The following is a 22,926-nucleotide window of genomic DNA, read 5'->3' on the forward strand; positions in this document are numbered from 1 at the left end:
CTAAAAAATAACTCCGTATCTGCCAAGACTACAAATCTGAACTCCTAGATTAAAAGTCAGTAGGAAGAGCAAAACGATAACCCGGTTGCAGGTGAAATTTCTAGCCCAAATTAAGTCTCTGTATTTAAACATTCAGGTACACAAGGATGGCCAGATGCACAGTGAGAGCTTTACTTGTCACCGCAGCCGGCACAACAGCTAAAGCAGGGGAAAACTGGCTTTCAAGAAGGAGTTTAGTCAGAAACATAGCAGGGCCTCAAACCAACCTAACTCTGCAGGCATCACACTCCAAATTCCAGACCAACTACCAGCCAGGCGAACTGTGTGCTCCTAACTCCACGAAAGCAATACACTATCTGGCTACAACCGAGCCTTTCCAATTCTCCAAAGCATCTCAAGACTTGGTCGCCCTTCGAGTTAGAAGCAAGCTCAAGTCGGAAGCAAGACGACTGACACAAAGGCCATCGTCCGAAGGCGCCCTTCGTACGGCTCTGCCCCTGCCACTCACTTGAAAATTCCTAAACTGGGGGCTCAGCGGCCCCGCTCTTCTACCCTTGCTCCGTCCCGCCCCGGCCGGTAAGCCTCTGCCTAGGAGCCCCCGGCCTGGAACAAAGCGAGGGGCCCCGGCGGTGGGGGCGAGAGGCGCGGGCAGCACGGGGACCGCCGCCCGCCGCACAATGAGCAACTACCAACTTCAGAGCGCGAGAACATCCTCAATTGGCAAGAAAGAGGGGCGGCGGCAGGCACGCCCAACTTCAAACTCAGGAAACCTACGGGCTGGCGGCCATCTGGAAAAAAGCCCCCTTCCCAGGGAGAGAAGAAAAAGGCGGAGGAGATGCGAATCGCCCACCGGGCCCCGGAGGGGAGCCCTGCGCTCAGACCGGCCCCCGCCCCCGAGGCCCGCTTCCCCGCCTTCTCTCTGCCTCTGGTTCGCTGCCCCAGGCCGGGCGGCCGGTTACCTTGATGCGCTCCCGGCACTGGGACGGGGTCCGCTCGTAGCCCAGCTCGGCCAGGGCCCGGGACACGCGCTCGTACATGGCTGGCCCGGGGGCCTTGCTGCCGAACACCGTGCCGGCTCCCTCCAGCTGCTGGTACCGCGCCTCCACCAGCCGCTCGTTGCCCCACACTGCGATGAGCGCGTTCGTCTCGGCCGGCGTCCACGACATGCCCCGGCAGGCGGCGGCGGCGGCTGCCGCAGCCCCGCCACCGCCGCCACCAGGGGAGAAGGAGACCGAGGACGAGGCGGCGCTGCGGCCCCCCAGCCCCAGCCCGAGACCCCCGGACGCCGCTGCCCCCGAGCCCGCCGCACTGCCCGGCCCGAGCGGGGAGGCACCCCGAGGCGTGGAAGGGTCGGACAGCGATGGATTTCCGTCGCTCAGGCCACCAGGAGAAGCCGGGGAGAGCACCTCCATCTTCGGGATTTTTAGCGGCGAGTTGGCGGGCAGCTCCGAGCCACAGGGCGCAGCCATCTTCCAAGCGGCCGCCGCTGCACCGCCCGGAAGTGACGCGCCCGCGCATCCGGCCGCCGCGGACTCCGGGGCTGCCCTCGGGCCTGGCCCTCCAGCGGGCTGACGGCTGCGGGCCCTGGCGGCCCCGCGGAGGCCGCCTGCCGCCCCAGGCCTCTCACCGCGAGCCCGGCCGCGCCGCCCGCTCCTCTCCCGGGGCGAGGGGCGGCGGTGAGGCGCGCCGAAGCCCCGAGCCGAAGAGTAGGGTGGGGGCATGAGGGCGCTGGTGTGAGGAACCGATTGAAGCCTTCCCACTTCCTCTCCAATCTCAGCCCCTGGGAGGAGGGGTGAGGCCCGCGAGGGGGCCCAGAGTTAAGGAGGACTTGACCATTTCGCTCGCTCGCTCGCCTCTCTCCCTCGGCTCTGCCGCTCCCCACTCGGAACTGGCCTCGGGGTGCAGAGGCTGACGTCCAGGGCGGAGGCTGGGGAGCCCTGCGCGGGGCACAGCTAGTAAGGCGCCGAGACTGCAGGGGGAGGCTTTCTGGGGAAGACTTTAAAAAGCATTTGGGGACCAGGGTTAGAGTTCCTGCGGCGTAGCTTTTCACGAAACCCAAGCGCATTATTTGAAGAGCAACTCTGATTCCAGTTCTGATCTATTTTCTAGTTAATCTGGGTGGGTGTGACGGTTTGTAGAATAGTTAGATGTCTTTATTGCGCTTGCACGGTTTGTCTACAACTTAAATAGGTAGGAACTCCCGAGCTCGGCAGAAAAGTTACTTTACAATACCATTCTCCATCCGCCCTAATTTGGAAGTTGCATGTTTTTCCCACAGTGTTTCATGCTCTCAAGTGTAAGGAGGCTAAAAAGAAGACTGTCAATTATGACAGCTCTTGTGACCTCCGGTAATTAGTGGTAACCGCGCCTGAACCCTCCATAACATGCTGCAGTTAAATGAACATTAACACCCCAAGTCCAATACATCGCTGTAAGATATTTCAATATTCTTCAAAGCCAAAAATCTAATTGTTTATCTTGGATCTTTAACTTGAAGGCCCCAGCTGATTTTTTTGTTCAAATATGAATAACCTATTCAATGTTTTTTTAAATAGCAAATATATTTTAGGTTTAAAAAAAAAAAAAGAACTGAGGTCAGCTACATTTTAAACTCAGAATCACCCCAGAGAATGACATGGTTGTCACTGGAAAGACAAAGGAATAAGCAATAGAGATGAAGTAGAGGAGATAATTGTCTCCGTATGTCATATTAAAATGACACTGTAGTTTATGTTAGCAATATGAAGAAACATAAAGAAATTCCAACATTTATGCTATCTCTTCCTCTTTTTCTAAGAAAAGGATATAGTATAGTATATGTATAACTGATACACTTTGCTGTATACCTAAAACTAACACAACAGTGTAAATCAACTATACTCCAATAAAAATTAAAAACAAAAAACAAAATTTTCACATCCTTCCAAAAATAAATAAATAAATAAAAGATATAGTCTAGCACCTCAGTTAAGTGTATGATTTCTAGAGTCAGAATACCTGGCTTCAAATTCCAATTCTGCAGCCTCAGCCAACTTATGTGCCTAGCCTCTTAGTGCTTTGGTTTCTTCATCTATAAATTGAGGATGACCTCAGAGTATTGTCATGAGAATAAATGAGTTAATACAGATAAAACCCTTAGAATGGTGCCTGGTTCACATAAACATGTATGAGCATTAGCTGTCATCTCACTTTGCCTGTACTCTCATTAATAGAATCTTCCCTTTGTCGCTTTCTCTCCACTTCTGGTTTTCAGTGTTCTCATTTCCAGTTCTCTTAAGGGCTCTAGTGGAAGCTCAAACACCTATCAAAGCAAAATTCACTATCATTCAGCCCAACAGTAAGTTTTTTAATGTCATAAGATGTATGAGAGGGAGTGACATGCCTAGAATCATAATGAAATCAGAAACTCCCAAGAGTTTTAAAATCATTGCTTCTCCCGCTCTCATTTTACCACAAGCCTGAAAAAAAAAATCCTCCCTCCTTCTACTGTTAATTCTGGATGATTCTCAAATCAACTCTGACTCATTCAGGAAGCCTTCCTAGATGAAGTGGGTTGACTGAGAAGTCTCCCTTCCCACAAACTTCTGTTTCTAGACATTATTTCTATATACCCCCCCCTTTATTCCCACACCCATCAGTCTATCCAATGAGAAAATCTTGTATCAAAAATAAAATTTCTTGGCTTCCCTGGTGGCACAGTGGTTGAGAATCCACCTGCCAGTGCAGGGGACAAGGGTTCGAGCCCTGGTCCGAGAAGATCCCACATGCCGCGGAGCAACTAGAGAAAGCCCGCGCACAGCAACAAAGACCCAACGCAGCCAAAATTAAATAAATAAATAAAGATTTATATTTAAAAAAATAAAAACAATAAAAATTTAAAAATTAAATTTCTGGGGACTTCCCTGGTGGCGCAGTGGTTAAGAATCTGCCTGCCACTTCAGGGGACACGGGTTCGAGCCATGGTCCGGGAAGATCCCACATGCCTCGGAGCAACTAAGCCCCGTGCACCACAACTATTCAGCCTGCGCTCTAGAGCCCGTGAGCCACACCTACTGAGCCCACGTGCCACAACTACTGAAGCCCCCGTACGTAGAGCCAGGCTCCGCAACAAGAGAAGCCACCGCAATGAGAAGCCCGCGCACCACAACGAAGACCCAATGCAGCCAAAAATAAATAAATAAATCTATTTAAAAATTACTTTAAAAATAAAATAATAAAATTTCCATTAACACCCTGAAGTTAAAACGAAGCCAATAATGTAAAAGCTATTAATATGTGTTCCATAGTATAGAGGCACTGCTATATAGTCCACCAGGATCATGTGATCATCATGTTGGCTCCCTGTGGCCGCTCCTGGGTTCCAGAAGTTGTGCGATATACTTGTTCAAGACTTCATGGTTTAATCAGGACTTATGGAATGGCTATTGTGATTGAAGTAATATGCTACACCTTTTATTGTGGATCCAAATGGTAGTCATAAGTAGATAAAATCTTATTTGAGAGATAATATATGAAACGTCTCAAAAATATAATAATGGGCAAAAGAGTACACAACAATACAAATCTTCCACCTGTAAAATATACACTACTCCCTTTAACCATATCACCCCTTATCCGTTTCCTCCACAATCTGAGTCAAGTGTTTGTTTTCCAAGCTTTTCTATGAAGCCTTCCCTAATCTGTTGGACAGAAGTCCTCCATCTAATACCCATTCACACAACTTAGCACTTCACATTAATGTTTCTGTTTCAGAAGCTTAGTTAATTCTGTTGCATACTCTCTTGCTGTGTTTTATGACTGTCGGTATGTTTGTTGCTTTATCTTTTTGCCCTTCAAATTGCATATCAAGTCCTGTTACCTGTACCTCTAAACCATTTCCTAAATTTGACTACTTCTCAACCCTGGTCCAAGCCTCCATCATGTCTTTACTGGACAACTGGACTTCCCACTTGCATACTTGCCTGCTTACACAGTAGCCAGAGTGAACTTGGTATTTTAAAACATTTTTCTTGTGAAATATAACATGCATATAGGGGAGTAAATAAAACGTACATGTACAACTACTATATGAATTATGAAACAAATACTATATAATCACCACCCAAGACTGGAAATAGGATATAGCCAGCACGTTAGAAGGCCTACCCTAAAATCCCTTCCCAATGTTAACCCCTATCTCCCTCATAAAGTCACTATCCTGACTTGCTTTTCTTTATAGTTTTATCACTTGATTATACATCGCTAAAAGTTTTCCCTGGTTTTGAATTTTTTGGAAGTGAAATCACATGTATTTTGTGTCTGGCTTCTTTCATTCAATATTTTTAACTAAGATTCATCTATTCTCTATGAGGCTGCAGTTTATTCATTTTTGTTGCTGTAAAATAATCTGTTTTATGAACATATCACATTTTATTTATCCATCCTACTGTTGAATCTTTGGGTTGTCTCTAAATTAGGATGTTATGAATAATGCCGCTACAAACATTCTTGTACATGTCTCCCAGTGCATATGTGCAAGTACTTCTGCAGAGTATATGCCTCCCCCTCCCTTCTTTCCTTCCGCCTTTCCATGTGGATACACAATTACTCCAACTCCATTTACTGAAAAGACCATCCTTTCCTTCCTTTTTTTGCAATGCCAAAAAAAGACATTTATGTCTCTTTGACATAAATCAAGTGTCCATATGTGCATGGGTCTATTTCTGGGCTCTTCTGTTACATTGGTCCATGTATCCATTTTTCTATTTGTGTTCCTTGTGGCAATATCACACTGCCTTAATAGTGGGTCACACTGGCTTTATGATAAGTCTATATCAAGTACAGAAAGTCCCTCCTCCTCCTCCTTTCTTCCTCCTCCTTCTTCAAGAGTGGCTTGCTATTCTTAATCCTTCACATTTCCATATACATTTTAGAATTAGCTTGTCAAATTCTACAGAAAAAGCTGTGGGTATTTTGATTGCTATTGCATTGAAACTATGGACCAATTTGAGAAAAACTGACATCTTTATAGGAATTGGTCTTACAATCCTGGAAAATAGTATATCCATTTATTTAGTCTTTAGTTTCTCTCAAAAAATGTTTGTAGTTTTCTGCATAAAGGTCTTACACATTTTTTTTGGATTTATTCCTAGGTAGTTGGTATTTTTAAAACACTCTTGTAAATGGTATCATGTTTTCATATTTTATTTTCTAATTGTTTTTGCTGGTATATAATAATGCGATTGATGCTTGAATGCTGATTTTGCATCTAAGTAATCCTGACAGATTGGTCTTTTAAAATGGTAAATCACTGCATATCATTCCCTCGTTAAAAACCCACAAATGGCTTCCCACTGTAAAAATATAATCCAAACTCTTTGTCCTGAGTGTGGTGATTTAAGAATATATCCACACATTATGTGATGCTCTTCCAATAAGAAGTTGAATTTATGTTCCTTCCCCTTGGACCTGGGTAAATCTTTGTGACTATCTCAATGAACCAAATGTGGTGGGAGTGACATTGTGTGACTTCAAGGCTAGGTTTGGAAATACCCTGAAGCTTCTGCCAGTTTCTGTTGATATACTTACTCTGAAAACCTTTAGCCACCATGTACAAAATTGGGCTACCCTAAGTCCACGTGGAGATACCAGAGAGAGAGAGAGAGAGAGAGAGGGAGAGAGAAATGGTGCCCAGGAGCCAGAAATGTTCCATCCTCCAGTTATTTGTCTAAACAGCCCAGGCTCCAGACAGGGGGATGAAGAAGCTTTGAGATGACCCCAGCCCGAGCCACCACCTGACTGCAACCACACAAGACCCTTAGCAAGAGCCACCTAGCTCACCCCAGGCACCCCCAGCTTCATGAGCATAGTTCACGATTGTTGTTCTGTGCTATGCAGCAGTTGGTAATGGAACACTGATCTACAAGACCCTTTTACTCTAAGCTCAGCCTACTTACCACACCAACTTCATCTCCCGTCTCAGATACATTCCAACAGCACTGGCCTTGTATCTGTCCTATCAAGTAAGTCCAGCTTATTTCTGTTTGGGGGCCCTTGGACTTGTCATATATCCTTACCTTAGAGCGCTCTTATCTTAGCTCTTCAAGTGACAGCCTCTTTCTCATAAGTCATCTCCTCAAATGTCACCTCCCCAGAGACGCCTTTACGGCATCTCTATCACATTACCATCTTATTATTATTATTTTTTTTTAGGGGATAGTGGGCCAAATAAATGGGGTTTTTTGGTTTTTATTTATTTATTTATTTATTTATTTATTTATTTATTTATTTATGGCTGTGTTGGGTCTTCGTTTCTGTGCGAGGGCTTTCTCCAGCTGCGGCAAGCGGGGGCCACTCTTCATCGCGGTGCGCGGGCCTCTCACTATCGCGGCCTTTCTTGTTGTGGAGCACAGGCTCCAGACGCACAGGCTCAGTACCTGTGGCTCACGGGCCCAGTTGCTCCGCGGCATGTGGGATCTTCCCAGACCAGGGCTCGAACCCGTGTCCCCTGCAGTAGCAGGCAGATTCTCAACCACTGCGCCACCAGGGAAGCCCCTACCATCTTATTTTGTTGACACACATTTTCTGAAATCATTTATTTATGCAAATTAATTTTTTTCATATATTTATTGTCTGCCACCCCCCTCTAGAATGTAGGCTGTTTGAAGCCAAGGATTTTGTCCATTTTGTTCCCTCTACTAGATCCAGCACTTAGAATAGTCCAGGCAGGCTTTCATCATCAACCAAGATGCAGCAACCGGGACTAGATATACCCTCCTCCCTTGAATAACTAGAAAACCAGACAAAATATATGAAACAGTGGTATTCAAGACAAAGGACATCAGAAAACAAAGGAGAGTGAACCTAAGAGATGGGAAACAAGGTGATTGTGGTGATGGTTTCACAGGTGCATGCATATGTTAGAGATTATCAAATTGTACACTTAACTATGTACAGTTCATTGTATGTTAATTATACCTCAGTAAAGTTGTTATAAAAAAACATAGTTCCAGGCAAATAGTAGACACTCAATAAACATCTGTTGACTGACTGTTGATTTTCTTGGACTGTGATTTCTTAGTGGTTAGCGATTGACTCTTCTATACATATTTAGGTAATACCCAGCAAAGTACCATGTGAGTACCAAGTATTCAAATGATGTTTTATGAATATTATCATGGCACATTTATTACACATCCATTATATTAATGTTATTTAAGTGGGACTAAAGATATTTTTCTTGACAAAGTGTTTAACTTCATTAACAATCGAAGAAATACAAATTAAAAGAACGAAATATTGTTTTTAACCTTTCAATTTTCAAATAGCTTTAAATGATAGCATAAGCATGAGTTATTTTTGTATTCAGAAGAAAAAAGAAAGCTATTTCCATTTCTAAAGCATTTTATAATACCTACTTAAGAGATTGGGGAAATAGATGCTTTCTCTGTACTGCTAATCAGAACGTAAACTGGGAGAAATTTTCTGTAGAACAATTTTAATAAATAACAAAATCTTCAAAAAACGTAAGAACCCCTTGATCTAGCTATTCCACTTCTAGAAATGTATACTGAGAAAATAAGATTGCACACAAAGATTCAGTTACAAGATGGTTCACCTCTACACTGTGTGCAGTACCAACAATTAGAATGGATCTATAAACCCAGCAGTAAGATACCAGTTAAATGAACACTGCTATATTCATTCCATGAAATATTATTCTGACAAGAAAAATGATGTAGCAAATGAATTAACTTAGAGAGATGTTTAGACTATTTTTTGTTAATCAAGAATAATAGACTGCTATTTTCTGTGGCACCTTGGAGGCAGTCGGCTGCTTCAGGAAGAAGCTGACCATCTCTTTCCCGGCCACTGGCTGCCAGAAACTCACTGAAGTGGATGATGAACGAAAACTTCCTACCTTTTATGAGAAGCATATGGCCACGGAAGTTGCTGCTGACGCTCTGGGTGAAGAATGGAAGGGTTATGTGGTCCGTATCAGTGGTGGGAACGACAAACCAGGTTCCCCCATGAAGCAGGGTGTCTTGACCAATGGCCGAGCCTGCCTGCTACTGAATAAGGGGCATTCCTGTTACAGACCGAGGAGGACTGGAGAAAGAAAGCACAAATCTGTACGGGGTTGCATTGTGGATGCCAATCTGAGCGTTCTCAATTTGGTCATCGTAGAAAAAGGGGAGAAGGATATTCTTGGACTCATTGATACTACTGTGCCTCGTCGCCTGGGGCCCAGAAGAACTTGCAGAATCTGCAAACTTTTCAGTCTCTCTAAAGAACATGACGTCCACCCGTATGTTTTGAGAAAGCCCCTAAACAAAAAGGTAAGAAACCTAGGACCAAAGCACCTAAAATTCAGCGTCTTGTTACTCCATGTGTTCTGCAACATAAACATAGGTGTATTGCTCTGAAGAAACAGCGTACTAAGAAGAATAAGGAAGAGGCTACAGAATATGCTAAACTTTTGGCCTAAAGAATGAAGGAGGCCAAAGAAAAATGCCAGGAACAGATTGCCATGAGACAGAGGCTGTCCGCCCTGAGAGCTTCTACTTCTAAGTCTGAGTCCAGTCAAAAATGAGATGCTCTAAGAGTAACAGATAAATAAGGTCAGACATTAAAAAAAATAATAATAATAGACTTAAGAGAATGAAACAACAAGCCACAGACTGGGAGAAAATATTTGCAAAACAAATATTTGATAAAGGACTCATATCTAAAATATACAATGATCACTTAAAACTCAACAAAAAGAAAACAACCCAATTAAAAAATAGACAAATGATCTGAATGGACACTTCACTACAGAAGATATATGGATGGAAATATGCATACTAAAATATGCTTAATGTCATATGTTATTGAAGAATTGCAAATTGAAACAACAATGACATACCACCACACAACTATTAAAATGGCTAAAATCTAAAACACTGACAAGGCCAAATGCTGACAAGGCTGTGGGGCAATGGGAACTCTGATTCATTGCTGGTGGGAATGCAAAATGGTTCAACCACTTACAAAGCTAAACATAGTCTTACCACACAATCCAGCAATAGTGCTTATGTCCACACAAAAACCTGCAAATGAATGTTTATAATAGCTTTATTCATAATTGTCAAAAACAGGAAGCACCCAGAAAGTCCTTCAATAGGTTAATGGAAATACAAACTGTGGTACATCCATGCAATGGAATACTATTCAACGAATAAAGGAAATGAATTATCAAGCCATGAAAAGGCATGGAGGAATGCATATTGCTAAGTGAGAGAAGCCAGTCAGAAAGGCTACATACTGTGTGATTCCAACTATATGATATTTTGGAAAAGGAAAAACTATGGAAGCAGTAAAAAAAAAAAAAAAAAATCAGTGGCAGCCAGAGGTTGGGCAGGAAGGGAAGGAGGAAGAATACGTGGAGCAGGAGGGATTTTTAGGGCAGTGAAACTGTTCTGTATGATACTGACATACACACATGGATACATGACATTATACATTTGTCAATACCCATACAACTCTACAGCACAAAGAACCAATGCTAATGTAAACTACGGACTTTAGTGAAATAATATATCAGTAGTATTAGTTCCAAGTCACCATTATCTCTTGCCTAGATTATTTAGAGAACTGCTTAAGTGGTCTTCCTGCTGCCATCCAGTTACCTCTCTGACCTCATCTCCTATTGCTGCTCCCAGCTCCGGTCACACCAAACTTCTTCCTGTTTCTTGAATATACAAAGCATATGGATGAACTTTTTTTTTTTAATGTTGTTTTGAATTTTATTTAATTTATTTTTTTATACAGCAGGTTCTTATTAGTTATCTATTTTATACATATTAGTGTATATATGTCAATCCCAGTCTCCCAGTTCATATCCCCGCCTTTCCCCCCTTGGTGTCCAAATGTTTGTTCTCTACATCTATGTCACTGTTTCTGCCTTGCAAACCAGTTCATCTGTACCATTTTTCTAGATTCCACATATATGCATTAATATACGATATTTGTTTTTCTCTTTCTGACTTACTTCACTCTGTATGACAGTCTCTAGATCCATCCACATCTCTAAAAATGACCCAATTTCGTTCCTTTTTATGGCTGAGTAATAGTCCGTTGTATATGTGTACCACATCTTCTTTATCCATTTGTCTGTCGATGGGCATTTAGGTTGCTTACATGACCTGGCTATTTTAAATAGTGCTGCAATGAATATTGGGGTGCATGTGTCCTTTTGAATTATGGTTTTCTCTGGGTATAAGCCCAGTAGTGGGATTGCTGGGTCATATGGTAATTCTATTTTTAGGTCTTTAAGGAACCTCCATACTGTCCTCCATAGTGGCTGTATCAATTTACATTCCCACCAACAGTGCAAGAGGGTTCCCTTTCCTCCACACCCTCTCCAGCATTTGTTGTTTGTAGATTTTCTGATGATGCCCATTCTAACTGGTGTGAGGTGATACCTCAGTGTAGTTTTGATTTGCATTTCTCTAATAATTAGTGATGTTGAGCAGCTTTTCATGTGCTTCTTAGCCATCTGTATGTCTTCTTTGGAGAAATGTCTATTTAGGTCTTCTGCCCATTTTTGGATTGCGTTGTTTCTTTTTTTAATATTGAGCTGCATGAGCTGTTTATATATTTTGGAGATCAATCCTTTGTCCGTTGATTCGTTTGCAAATATTTTCTCCCATTCTGAGGGGTGTCTTTTCGTCTTGTTTGTAGTTTCCTTTGCTTTGCAAAAGCTTTTAAGTTTCATTAGGTCCCATTTGTTTATTTTTGTTTTTATTTCCATTACTCTAGGAGGTGGCTCAAAAAAAGATCTTGCTGTGATTTATGTCAAAGAGTGTTCTTCCTATGTTTTCCTCTAAGAGTTTTACAGTGTCCAGTCTTATATTTAGGCCTCTAATCCATTTTGAGTTTATTTTTGTGTATGGTGTTAGGGAGTGTTCTAATTTCATTCTTTACATGTAGCTGTCCAGTTTTCCCAGCACCACTTATTGAAGAGACTGTCTTTTCTCCATTGTATATCCTTGCCTCCTTTGTCGTAGATTAGTTGAGCATAAGTGTGTGGTTTTATCTCTGGGCTTTCTATCTTGTTCCATTGATCTATATTTCTGTTTTTGTGCCAGTACCATATTGTCTTGATTACTGTAGCTTTGTAGCATAGTCTGAAGTCAGGGAGTCTGCTTCCTCCAGCTCCATTTTTTCCTCTCGACTGCTTTGGCTATTTGGGGTCTTTTGTGTCTCCATACAAATTTTAAGTTTTTTGGTCTAGTTCTGTAAAAAATGCCATTGGTAATTTGATAGTGATTGCATTGAATCTGTAGATTGCTTTGGGTAGTACACTCATTTTCACAATATTGATTCTTCCAATCCAAGAACATGGTATATCTCTCCATCTGTTGGTATATCTCTCCATCTGTTGGTATCATCTTTAATTTCTTTCATAGTGCCTTATAGTTTTCTGCATACAGGTCTTTTGTCTCCTTAGGTAGGTTTATTCCTAGGTATTTTATTCTTTTTGTTGCAATGGTAAATGGCAGTGTTTCCTTAATTTCTCTTTCAGATTTTTCATCATTATTGTATAGGAGTGCAAGAGATTTCTGTGCATTAATTTTGTATCCTGCAACTTTACCAAATTCATTGATTAGCTCTAGTAATTTGCTGGTGACATCTTTAAGATTCTCTATGTATAGTATCATGTCATTCTCTATGTATAGTAAAACAGTGACAGTTTTACTTCTTCTTTTCCAATTTGTATTCCTTTTATTTCTTTTTCTTCTCTGATTGCCGTGGCTAGGACTTCCAAAAGTATGTTGAATAATAGTGGCGAGAGTGCACATCCTTGTCTTGTTCCTGAACTTGGAGGAAATGCTTTCAGTTTTTCACCTTTGAGAATGATGTTTCCTGTGGGTTTGTCATATATGGCCATTATTATGTAGAGGTAGGTTCCCTCTATGCCCATTTTCTGGAGAGTTTTTGTCATAAATGGATGTTGAATTTTGTCAAAAGCTTTTTCTGCATCTATTGAGATGATCATATGTTGTTTTTTTAAAAAATAAATTTATTTATTTATTTTTGGCTGCATTGGGTCTTCGCTGCTGCTCGCAGGCTTTTCTCTAGTTGAGGCAAGTGGGGGGCTACTCTTTGTTTGTGGTACACAGGCTTCTAATTGCGGTGGCTTCTCTTGTTGCAGAGCATGGGCTCTAGGCACACAGGCTTCAGTAGTTGTGGCACACAGGCTTAGTAGTTGTGGCTCAAGGGCTCTAGAGCACAGGCTCAGTAGTTGTGGCGCACAGGCTTAGTTGCTCTGTGGCATGTGGGATCTTCCCGGACCAGGGCTCGAACCTTTGTCTCCTGCATTGGCAGGCGGATTCTTAACCACTGCACCACCAGGGAAGCCTGATCATATGGTTTTTATTCTTCAGTTTGTTAATATGGTGTATCACATTAATTGATTTGCGTAAATTGAAGAATGCTTGCATCCCTGGGATAAATCCCACTTGATCATGGTGTATGATCCTTTTAATGCATTGTTGGATTCTGTTTGCTAGTATTTTGTTGAGGATTTTTGCAACTATATTCATCAGTGATATTGGTCTGTAATTTTCTTTTTTTGTAGTATCTTTGTCTGGTTTTGGTATCAGGGTGATGGTGGCCTCATAGAATGAGTTTGGGAGTGTTCCTTCCTCTGCAATTTTTTGGAAGAGTTTGAGAAGGATGGGTATTAGCTCTTCTCTAAATGTTTGATAGAATTCACCTGTGAAGCCATCTGGTCCTGGACTTTTGTTTGTTAGAAGATTTTAAATCACAGTTTCCATTTCATTACTTGTGATTGGTGTGTTCATATTTTCTATTTCTTCCTGGTTCAGTCTTGCAAGGTTATACCTGTCTAAGAATTTGTCCATTTCTTCCAGGTTGTCCCTTTTATTGGCATAGAGTTGCTTGTAGTAGTCTTTTATGATGCTTTGTATTTCTGCGGTGTCCCTTGTAACTTCTCCTTTTTCATTTCTAATTTTATTGATTTGAGTCCTCCCCCTCTTTTTCTTGATGACTCTGGCTAAAGTTTTATCAATTTGGTTTATTCTCAAAGAACCAGCTTTTAGTTTTATTGATCTTTGCTATTGTTTTCTTTGTTTGTATTTCATTTATTTCTGCTCTGATCTTTATGATTTCTTTCCTTCTACTAACTTTGGGTTTTGTTTGTTCTCGTTTCACTAGTTCCTTTAGGTGTAAGGTTAGATTGTTTATTTGAGATTTTTCTTGTTTCTTGAGGTAGGCTTGTATAGCTATAAACTTCCCTCTTAGAACTGTTTTTGCTGCATCCCATAGGTTTGGATCGTCGTGTTTTCATTATAATTTGTCTCTAGGTATTTTTTGATTTCCTCTTTGATTTCTTCAGTGATCTGTTGGTTATTTAGTAATGTATTGTTTAGCCTCCATGTGTTTGTGTTTTTTACGTTTTTTTCCCTGTAATTGATTTCTAATCTCATAGCATTGTGGTCAGAAAAGATGCTAGATATGATTTCAATTTCCTTAAATTTACTGAGGCTTGATTTGTGACCCAAGATGTGATCTATCCTGGAGAATGTTCCGTGCGCACTTGAGAAGAAAGTGTAATCTGCTGTTTTTGGATGGAATGGCCTATAAATATCAATTAAATCTATCTGGTCTATTGTGCCATTTAAAGCTTGTGTTTCCTTATTAAGTTTCTGTCAGGATGATCTGTCCATTGGTGTAAGTGAGGTGTTAAAGTTCCCCACTATGATTGTGTTACTGTCAATTTCCTCTTTTATAGCTGTTAGCAGTTGCCTTATGTATTGAGGTGCTCCTATGTTGGGTGCATATAAGTTTATAATTGTTATATCTTCTTCTTGGATTGACCCCTTGATCATTATGTAGTGTCCTTCTTTGTCTCTTGTAACATTCTTTATTTTAAAGTCTATTTTATCTGATATGAGTATTGCTACTCCAGCTTTCTTTTGATTTCCATTTGCATGGAATATCTTTTTCCATCCCCTCACTTTCAGTCTGTATGTGTCCCTAGGTCTGAAGTTGGTCTCTTGTAGACAGCATATATATATGGGTCTTGTTTTTGTATCCATTCAGCGAGCCTGTGTCTTTTGGTTGGAGAATTTAATCCATTCATGTTTAAGGTAATTATCGATATGTATGTTCCTATTACCATTTTCTTAATTTTATGGGTTTATTTTGTAGGTCCTTTTCTTCTCTTGTGTTTCCCACTTAGAGAAGTTCCTTTAGCATTTGTTGTAGAGCTGGTTTGGTGGTGCTGAATTCTCTTAGCTTTTGCTTGTCTGTAAAGCTTTTGATTTCTCCATCAAATCTGAATGAAATCCTTGCCAGGTAGAGTAATCTTGGTTGTAGGTTCTTCCCTTTCATCACTTTAAATATATCATGCCACTCCCTTCTGGTTTGTAGAGCTTCTGCTGAGAAATCAGCTGTTATCCTTATGGGAGTTCCCTTGTATGTTATTTGTCGTTTTTCCCTTGTTGCTTGCAATAATTTTTCTTTGTCTTTAATTTTTGTCGATTTCATTACTATGTCTCTCGGCATGTTTCTCCTTGGGTTTATCCTGCGTGGGACTCTCTGCACTTCCTGGACTTGGGTGGCTATTTCCTTTCCCATGTTAGGGAAGTTTTCGACTATAATCTCTTCAAATATTTTCTCAGGTCCTTTCTCTCTCTCTCTCTCCTCCTTCTGGGACCCCTATAATGCGAATGTTGCTGCATTTAACGTTGTCCCGGAGGTCTCTTAGGCTGTCTTCATTTCTTTTCATTCTTTTTCTTTATTCTGTTCCATGGCAGTGAATTCCACCATTCTGTGTTCCAGGTCACTTATCCATTCTTCTGCCTCAGTTATTCTGGTATTGATTCCTTCTAGTGTATTTTTCATTTCAGTTATTGTGTTTTTCATCTCTATTTGTTTGTTCTTTAATTCTAGTAGGTCTTTGTTAAACATTTCTTGCATCTTCTCGATCTTTGCCTCCATTCCTTTTCCGAGGTCCTGGATCATCTTCACTATCATTATTCTGAATTCTTTTTGTGGAAGGTTGCCTATCTCCACTTCATTTAGTTGTTTTTCTGGGGTTTTATCTTGTTCCTCCATCTGGTACAAAGTCCTCTGCCTTTTCATTTTGTCTGTCTTTCTGTGAATGTGGTTTCCCTTCCACAGGCTGCAGAATTGTAGCTCTTCTTGCTTCTGCTGTCTGCCCTCTGGTGGATGAGGCTATCTAAGAGGCTTGTGCAAGCTTCCTGATGGGAGGGACTGGTGTGGATGAGCTTCTTATGTTGGCAATATTCTGCATATTACCACACATTGAAGCCATGAGAGAAACTCATTCTTGAGGACACAAAAGTTTGCATTTGGAACTCTCTCAGTTCTACATTCTGCCATATGTATCTCTTCCTTTGAGTGGTTCTAATTTGTATCCTTTTATTATAACAAAACTACCATCATAAGTCCTGAGTCCGGTGAGTCATTGTAGCAAAGGATGGAACCTGATGGTGGTCATGGAAGTTTCCTAATTTGTAGCCAGCTGGTCTGAAGTAAGCGTGGCCCTAGGGATCCCTGAACTTGCAGTTGGTGCCTAGTCTCAGGCACACTTGGCAGTCTGGAGGTCTGTGCTCTTAACCTCGGTTGGCTCTAACAGTAGCATTAGAAGAAGTTAGGCAACAATATCTAGTACCTCAGGTTGTGAGAAATAGTAGTGTCCCGCAGACAATGATGGTTTAGAACTACTGAGTTTCCATAGCCTGCATTAGATCCTGGATGGTACCCAGTAGCTCTAGGTGAACATCATAACACCACATATTTGTACAACTTACCTTGGCAAATTTCAAATCTGAGTTTCTAAACAGGTAATATCATCCTCCTTTTAGAAGCAAAGAAACTGAAGTGAAGGGGAGACACTTGTCCAAGGTCACTAGACTCAAACACAGGTGTTCTACTTCAACACAGAACTCTTTATAGTAGTACCCACAAACTACAGAAGTCAATTATAACACATAAGCAGGGGTATCTTTATGATCAGTTCTGCCTAAGCCCTTGTTAGGAAATTGAAGGCAACTAGGTTCCTCCAGACTTAGGACTCAGGATCCTCTTCCACTTATGTGACTTTCTTCTTTGGGGGCAGTGAAATTTGGGGAAAAAATCTCTAGAAACCCAGGTCTTCGCCAGTTAGAGAACCACATATTCCCTTAGAGCTCATAATGGTCTCATACTATTGGCCTTTCCCAGGGGAGGAGAGAATTCATTACCCTCAGAAAGACCAAAATTAGGTATGTAAGGAAACTTTCAGTTCAGAGACTTGAGAGAGCCTGTCCCAGAATTGTATCACACTACTAACATATACAAGTTCTTGAGTGCATTGAAAGATGATAAGCCAAGCCTACAAACCAAATGGAAAATGGCAAACATACGAATAGTCAGTTTCAAGAAAAAAAAATACAATTGGCTCTTAAGTAAATAAAATATTCCCAATCTCACTCATAGTATGCAAAATACAAATTAAAACTACAAGAAGATGTCATTTTTACCTGTCAGATTGGCAGAGAAAAAAATTTGGATAATACATTGTGTTGTGAGATCTGGGGAAACCTCATCTGGCACCCTCTTATGTTGCTGGGGAGATTCAAAATTCGTATAACCTCTGTGAAGGGTGGCTTGGCAACATTTTACAAATGCATATTTGCATTTGACTCAGCAAGTTCACTTTTAGGAATTTATTCTAAAAATGTATCCACTGGTTAGTGTAAAGATGTCTGCTGTATATTGAAAAACACTGTCACAATATTTTACAATGCTTTCCATTAAGAGATGAATCTGTTTCCCCAACTCTTTGAATCTGGAATGGCCCTGGGGCTTGCTTGCAATAAAATGCAGCAGAAGGGTTCCAGAGCCTAACCTCTCATGCTCTTGGAATTCTGCCCTTGGACCAGTTGGTGGTTAGAAGCTGGAAAAATACCAAAGACGCTGTTAGCAAAGCCTGGAGGAATGGTGAACAAACAGTTGCTGGAGGCTGAGAAAGCAGTAAGAAAATAGTTATTAGAGGCTTGAGAAAGGACAACACGTGTTATGTGTGATGGAATAATTGGCAAAATGTTGCCTGTGGAAACTTGAAAGATAAGAAACGTACCTAATAAACTTTAAAATATACGATAAAGAGATCTCCAGACAGAATGTTGAAAGTGCCATTTGGTTTCTTCTAACGGAGTGTAATAACGCACAGGAAGAGAGGGGTGAGCGAAAGAAGACACCATGCAATTTACAAGCAGAATCTGGAGGAGATGCAGAAGACACAAGGATTTGCTGGTTTGGCTGATAGAACCGTCTCTTACCCCCTGTTTTCCCAGCTCATTTATATTTCTCAGCATTAAAAGAGTCCAAGGCCTCGGTCAAAATCAAGGGTATGGCTGTGAGAACCTTTGTTAAGACTCCTGAATGATTTAAGGTAAATGCCTAAAGGACTCTCAGCAAGGGCTTCTGAGAATCTTAAGGATGCTTTCCCACAGTAGTTCCAAATTATTGCCCCCAGAGACCTTGATTGTCTTGGTATATGTGACACGAAACACCACAAGTTCCCCTATTTTGATAGCATTGTGTTAATTGGATCACTTGAATACCAGCAGGGAGGATATACACCCTAAAATGATTGGGGGTGCCTGCCATATCAGTAGTTATTAGGGTCCAGTTGTCTGGGGCATGCCCAAGAGGTCCACTCCAAGCTTGAGGACAAGTTCCTGTACCTTGCTCCGCCTACCACGTGGAGGTGTAGTTCTGGTAGGCTTCTTGGGATTTTGGAGACAGCATATACCACGTTAGGGAATACCACTCGAATCCATGTATTAGTGACTTTAAATGTCACACATTATGAGGGGGGCCAGAGCAAGAGCAGACTCTGTAGCAGGTTCTGGGTACCGTTTAAGTGGCCTTGCTGCCTGGCCCTATGACCAGTAGATTCCTTGGTGCTAGTGGCGTTAGTTGTACATGTGTATGCCATGTAGAGTTTTTGCAAGCTCCACTGGGAAAACTGTAGTGTAGACCTCCAGGGTTCTGCTGCATGGCTGTGCCTGCAACAGTTAATGTTCCCAGAAGCAGATTTAACCGATGATGGAGAGTTGGTAAATAAATATCCCAACATCCTTGCTCTTCCCTGTGGGATAGCTCTGAGGTGTGTCCTACACCATCTCCCAGGGCTCCCTGACGGGATTAAACCCCAGTTGCCCACACTCACCCTTTATTGCCCTCCTTCCTTTTCTTAAACACCTCTTTCCCTACTGGTGGTCCTCTTCTCCAGGTAAACTCCTTGCACTCTAATCCTTGTCTCAGCGTCGATCTCTGGAAGTTCCAAACTAACCTACCAATAATTGGAAAAATAATTAGGAAAAAAGAAAAGAGTCTTACTCATCTATGACTCCTAGCCCCAAACAGAGCTTTTCCCCAAATAGAATGTTCCCATGATGCAGTACCCTGGCTTACTGACAGATCAGTGAGCTTTCTGCTGTATTGCAAGTGCATACATTCTCTCTCTCTCTCTCTCTCTTTTTACATTTTATTTTTATTTTTTAATTTGGCCACACATCTTGCAGGATCTTAGCTTCCTGACCAGGGACTGAACCCAGGCCCCAGCAATGAAAGCGCCAAGTCCTACCCACTGGACCACCAGGGAATTCCCCATACATACTCTCTTGATCACAGGTGAAGGTCAGCCAGAAGCCACCTGAAGCATCAGAGGTGAAGTAGTTTTCTACTCTCACAGAGCTTTGGTGGATACCAAGAACTTCCATTCACTGATGCATTCTGGTAGACACTATACTAAGAATTTTACATGCATTATCTTATTGTCACGTTATAAGTGAGATGTTTAGCCTTAGCTCAGAGCAGTTAAGTTACTTTCCCAAAACCTGATCACTGGTAAATGATGAATCTAAACTTTGATGCTGGGACTGTCTGACCTCAGCTTATGCTTTAAACCTATATTACTTTCCTTGTGTCAGTCACCACAGTTCTACCATTTGATGGAAAGTGTGTTCTTCTCTTAAGAGTAAGGCCCTCTGCCCAAGTCTACTCTTTCTCTCTCCTTCTGCCCTAAAGTAGGTAGGGGATTCAGTAGAGGGTCTTGGGTTGGACACTGGTTGCAGAGAAGATTTGGAACTAGAAACACAGGACAAGAGTAGCAATGGTGGGGCTCCCACTACAACTGGGTACCATTAACAAGACCCCACAACTCCCTCAAACTGCATCTCTCTACTAGATAACTTGGGCTTTGCAAGATATGGGGGTAAGTTCTGTTTCAGTGCCTTAAGTAAGTAATGAAAATTCCTTGTTGAACAAATAATTGAAAGAAGACAGAACCAACTATGTGTATGTACATATGCTAATAAAGGTTGTTACAGTTAGCAGTGGGGAAAAGCAATAAACAAACTTATGAAATCTTCTTATGTTTATAAATTAATTTCAAAGACCAAATGTTGATTTGAATGAGTCTCACTATTTGCATTGATCAACAGTATCTCAATAAAAGTGGGGTTTTTTGAACCTAGCTTCTTCGTATGAGAGTCAAAACAATACGACATTCCGTAAGTGTGATAGATGTGAACATGATTTTATTTTTTGATGGTCGTTAATGGCCTATAACCAGGGCACAACCTCCCAGGTAAACATTTAACTTTGCAGCATTAGTAGAAGATGATTCACTAACTTTTAAAATTATTTTTCCCTTATATCACTATCCCATTAGGTTTGTAGCTTTTAAGTCCATATACTCAGACACAGGTATGAATAAATACACATATATTATTTGTAGTATGTGACAGTTTACATAAGGGCTTCCTAGTACAAAGGGGGTTGTTAGTTTTGCATCTCAAATTAGTTCCTGCTAACCCGGCAACTAAAGCAAATTCCTTTGTGAAAAAAAGTTTCCAAGCATGGCCTGGTAATTGTTTTAATGGATTTTCAATGAGGGGTGAAGTACCATGCTATGTGCCCTGCAGGCAGGCCATAAATATGTTTTGACTGACTCTGTTAACAATCCACACAGAAAAAAAAAACCCAAATATGTACTGTTTCAATTATTTATTTTCTCATAGCCTCTGTCTTTAGCACAGATATCTATAAACATTTTAGGCCACCAAGGGAGCTGCTGCAGTGGTAGGGAACCAGTGAAGCGCTCTGGGCTGTGAGTTTTACTTAGTCTAAGATGGTCAGTATTACCTGAGATTTGCACATCCCAAAGGGAGGGAGGAAGCTGCAAGCTGATGAGCTGAGGGTAATGGCTCACCTGTGTTAGAGACCCTTAACAATGGTAGAGACAACTTCCTGTTTTCTGTGTAAGGTATAGATCTGCTCTGACCCTGGCACTGTGGTGGATACTACTCTATTCTCAATATCTGTTGCACATACAACTGAGATTTAAAAAAGGTGCATAAAACCGAATCTTCACCTGCTTGTCTGCCAAAACATTCATTGAGCCCTCCTGTAAGACATTTTATATATATATATATATATATATATATATATATATATATATATATATATATATTTTCACACAAACACATATGTATGTATATTCTTGCTGTGAGCCTGTAACTCTTGCTCAAGTTGCTGTATGATTTAGGTTTTGTAACATACTGAGGATCCTCTGAGAGAGGGGTAGATTAGAGACCATCCACATGTCCATTAGATTGCAAACTGGAATTTAGTAAGAAGGCCCTGGAGTGGACTCTAGAGTTAAAATAAAGCGTTCATTTTTAGTTTGAGGAAGATTCAGTATGAGCAAGAGAACAAAGAACTGTCGGGTGGTAGGAAATAGAGGTTGACTGCCAGATGGGGGCTGGGAAGAAGAAGCCAAGCACTGGGGCTTAAAGCCGTTCAGGGCTGCCACGTGTGTATGCGGCGCCAGAAACCTCTGGTTTGAAGTTACATTTTTTGCATTTTTCTTAGTTAACTAACCCATTTTCTTCCATCTACAAGAGGGTGAACCTCTTTTCCGGAAGGAAAAACTAGCACGTCTCAGCGAGCCCTTGAGGAAACTCAAGGGATCTACTCAAGTACCTTGAGTAGCAGCAGTTAACAAAGGTATTTTCAAGTAACTGCTCTCCCTGCCTCAACTCCCAAGTCATTTAAGTAGAGAAACAGCCTTTTGTCCTGGCTCTGATTTGAAAAAAGTAGTTGAGGCCAGGCTTCAAGTCCAGGGTAAATTCTCATTAATGGGGCAAGGTCTGCCACCTGGTGGTAGGAAATAAAATGCCACCTGCTTTTCTCATCTAATTTCTTGCTATACTATTTTTTTTTTTAATCACATTTTTACAAAACCCATCCTCAGCCTCTGACTTGGGCTTGCTTGCCCCCAGCCAAAGTCTTGTAACTGGTGATAATGATGCTGACACGTTGAGGAGAATTTTTCAGCAAATATCTGGGTCTTAAATCACCTGTAGAGTATTTTAGAGCAGCTGGGAGAAGCAAAGGTGAGGGGGAGGGGACTGGTAGATGTTAGGGTTCTCCTAAAGAAGAAAGAAAGCATTCATTCATTCACGGAGTCACCACTGAGCGCCCAAAACCATGCTAATCAAAATAAAATGCCTTTCCTTGAAAAAAAAAACATGTTAATCAATTTGCTAACAGAAATGTGTAAGACAACATCCCTGCACCTTTAGTGACAAAGAGATGAACGGATGACCAAGATAGGTTGGGAAAATAAATTAGGGTAATTCTTGTTTCCATTAGGAGGCTGAGGAGAGTGCAGAATCGTTTGAGTCCATTAGGGGGAGTGCTAAGTCTCCAGACAAGGAACCCACATACTGGGCTAATTCCGGAATATGCCCACAATTGCTTGGGGATATAGCCTATCTATCCCTCACAGAGAGTGAAGACACCCCAGGACCCTGGGGAGCTTGAACTTCCAATAACCTTCTCCAGCACTGCACA

General features: G+C 41.5%; 1 protein-coding gene and 1 pseudogene across 8 annotated transcripts in view; one reads left to right on the forward strand and one right to left on the reverse strand.

Moving 5' to 3' along the window:
- The window catches only part of MSANTD2 (Myb/SANT DNA binding domain containing 2), a 35,876-nt gene extending 27,013 nt beyond the window's left edge, over positions 1-8,863 (reverse strand). For 2 of the 7 annotated variants that reach the window (XM_082341826.1, XM_082341824.1), the window contains exon 1: positions 960-8,835. In XM_082341826.1, the coding sequence (XP_082197952.1) occupies positions 960-1,721 (762 nt within the window). In that variant the 5' untranslated portion in view covers positions 1,722-8,835. Of the gene's footprint in view, positions 1-959 lie in introns of all 7 variants that reach the window. The other 5 variants (XM_082341832.1, XM_082341833.1, XM_082341830.1 and 2 more) reach the window with 4 other exon arrangements.
- On the forward strand, positions 8,588-21,527 carry LOC309606655 (small ribosomal subunit protein eS6 pseudogene; annotated as a pseudogene). Its single transcript has 2 exons — positions 8,588-8,605; positions 8,778-21,527. The product of its transcript is annotated as a small ribosomal subunit protein eS6 pseudogene (transcript).
- The last annotated feature ends 1,399 nt before the right edge of the window (positions 21,528-22,926 follow it).

The sequence above is a fragment of the Balaenoptera borealis genome (assembly GCF_965194805.1).
Source record: "Balaenoptera borealis genome assembly, chromosome: 11".
Taxonomy (NCBI): Eukaryota; Metazoa; Chordata; class Mammalia; order Artiodactyla; family Balaenopteridae; genus Balaenoptera; species Balaenoptera borealis.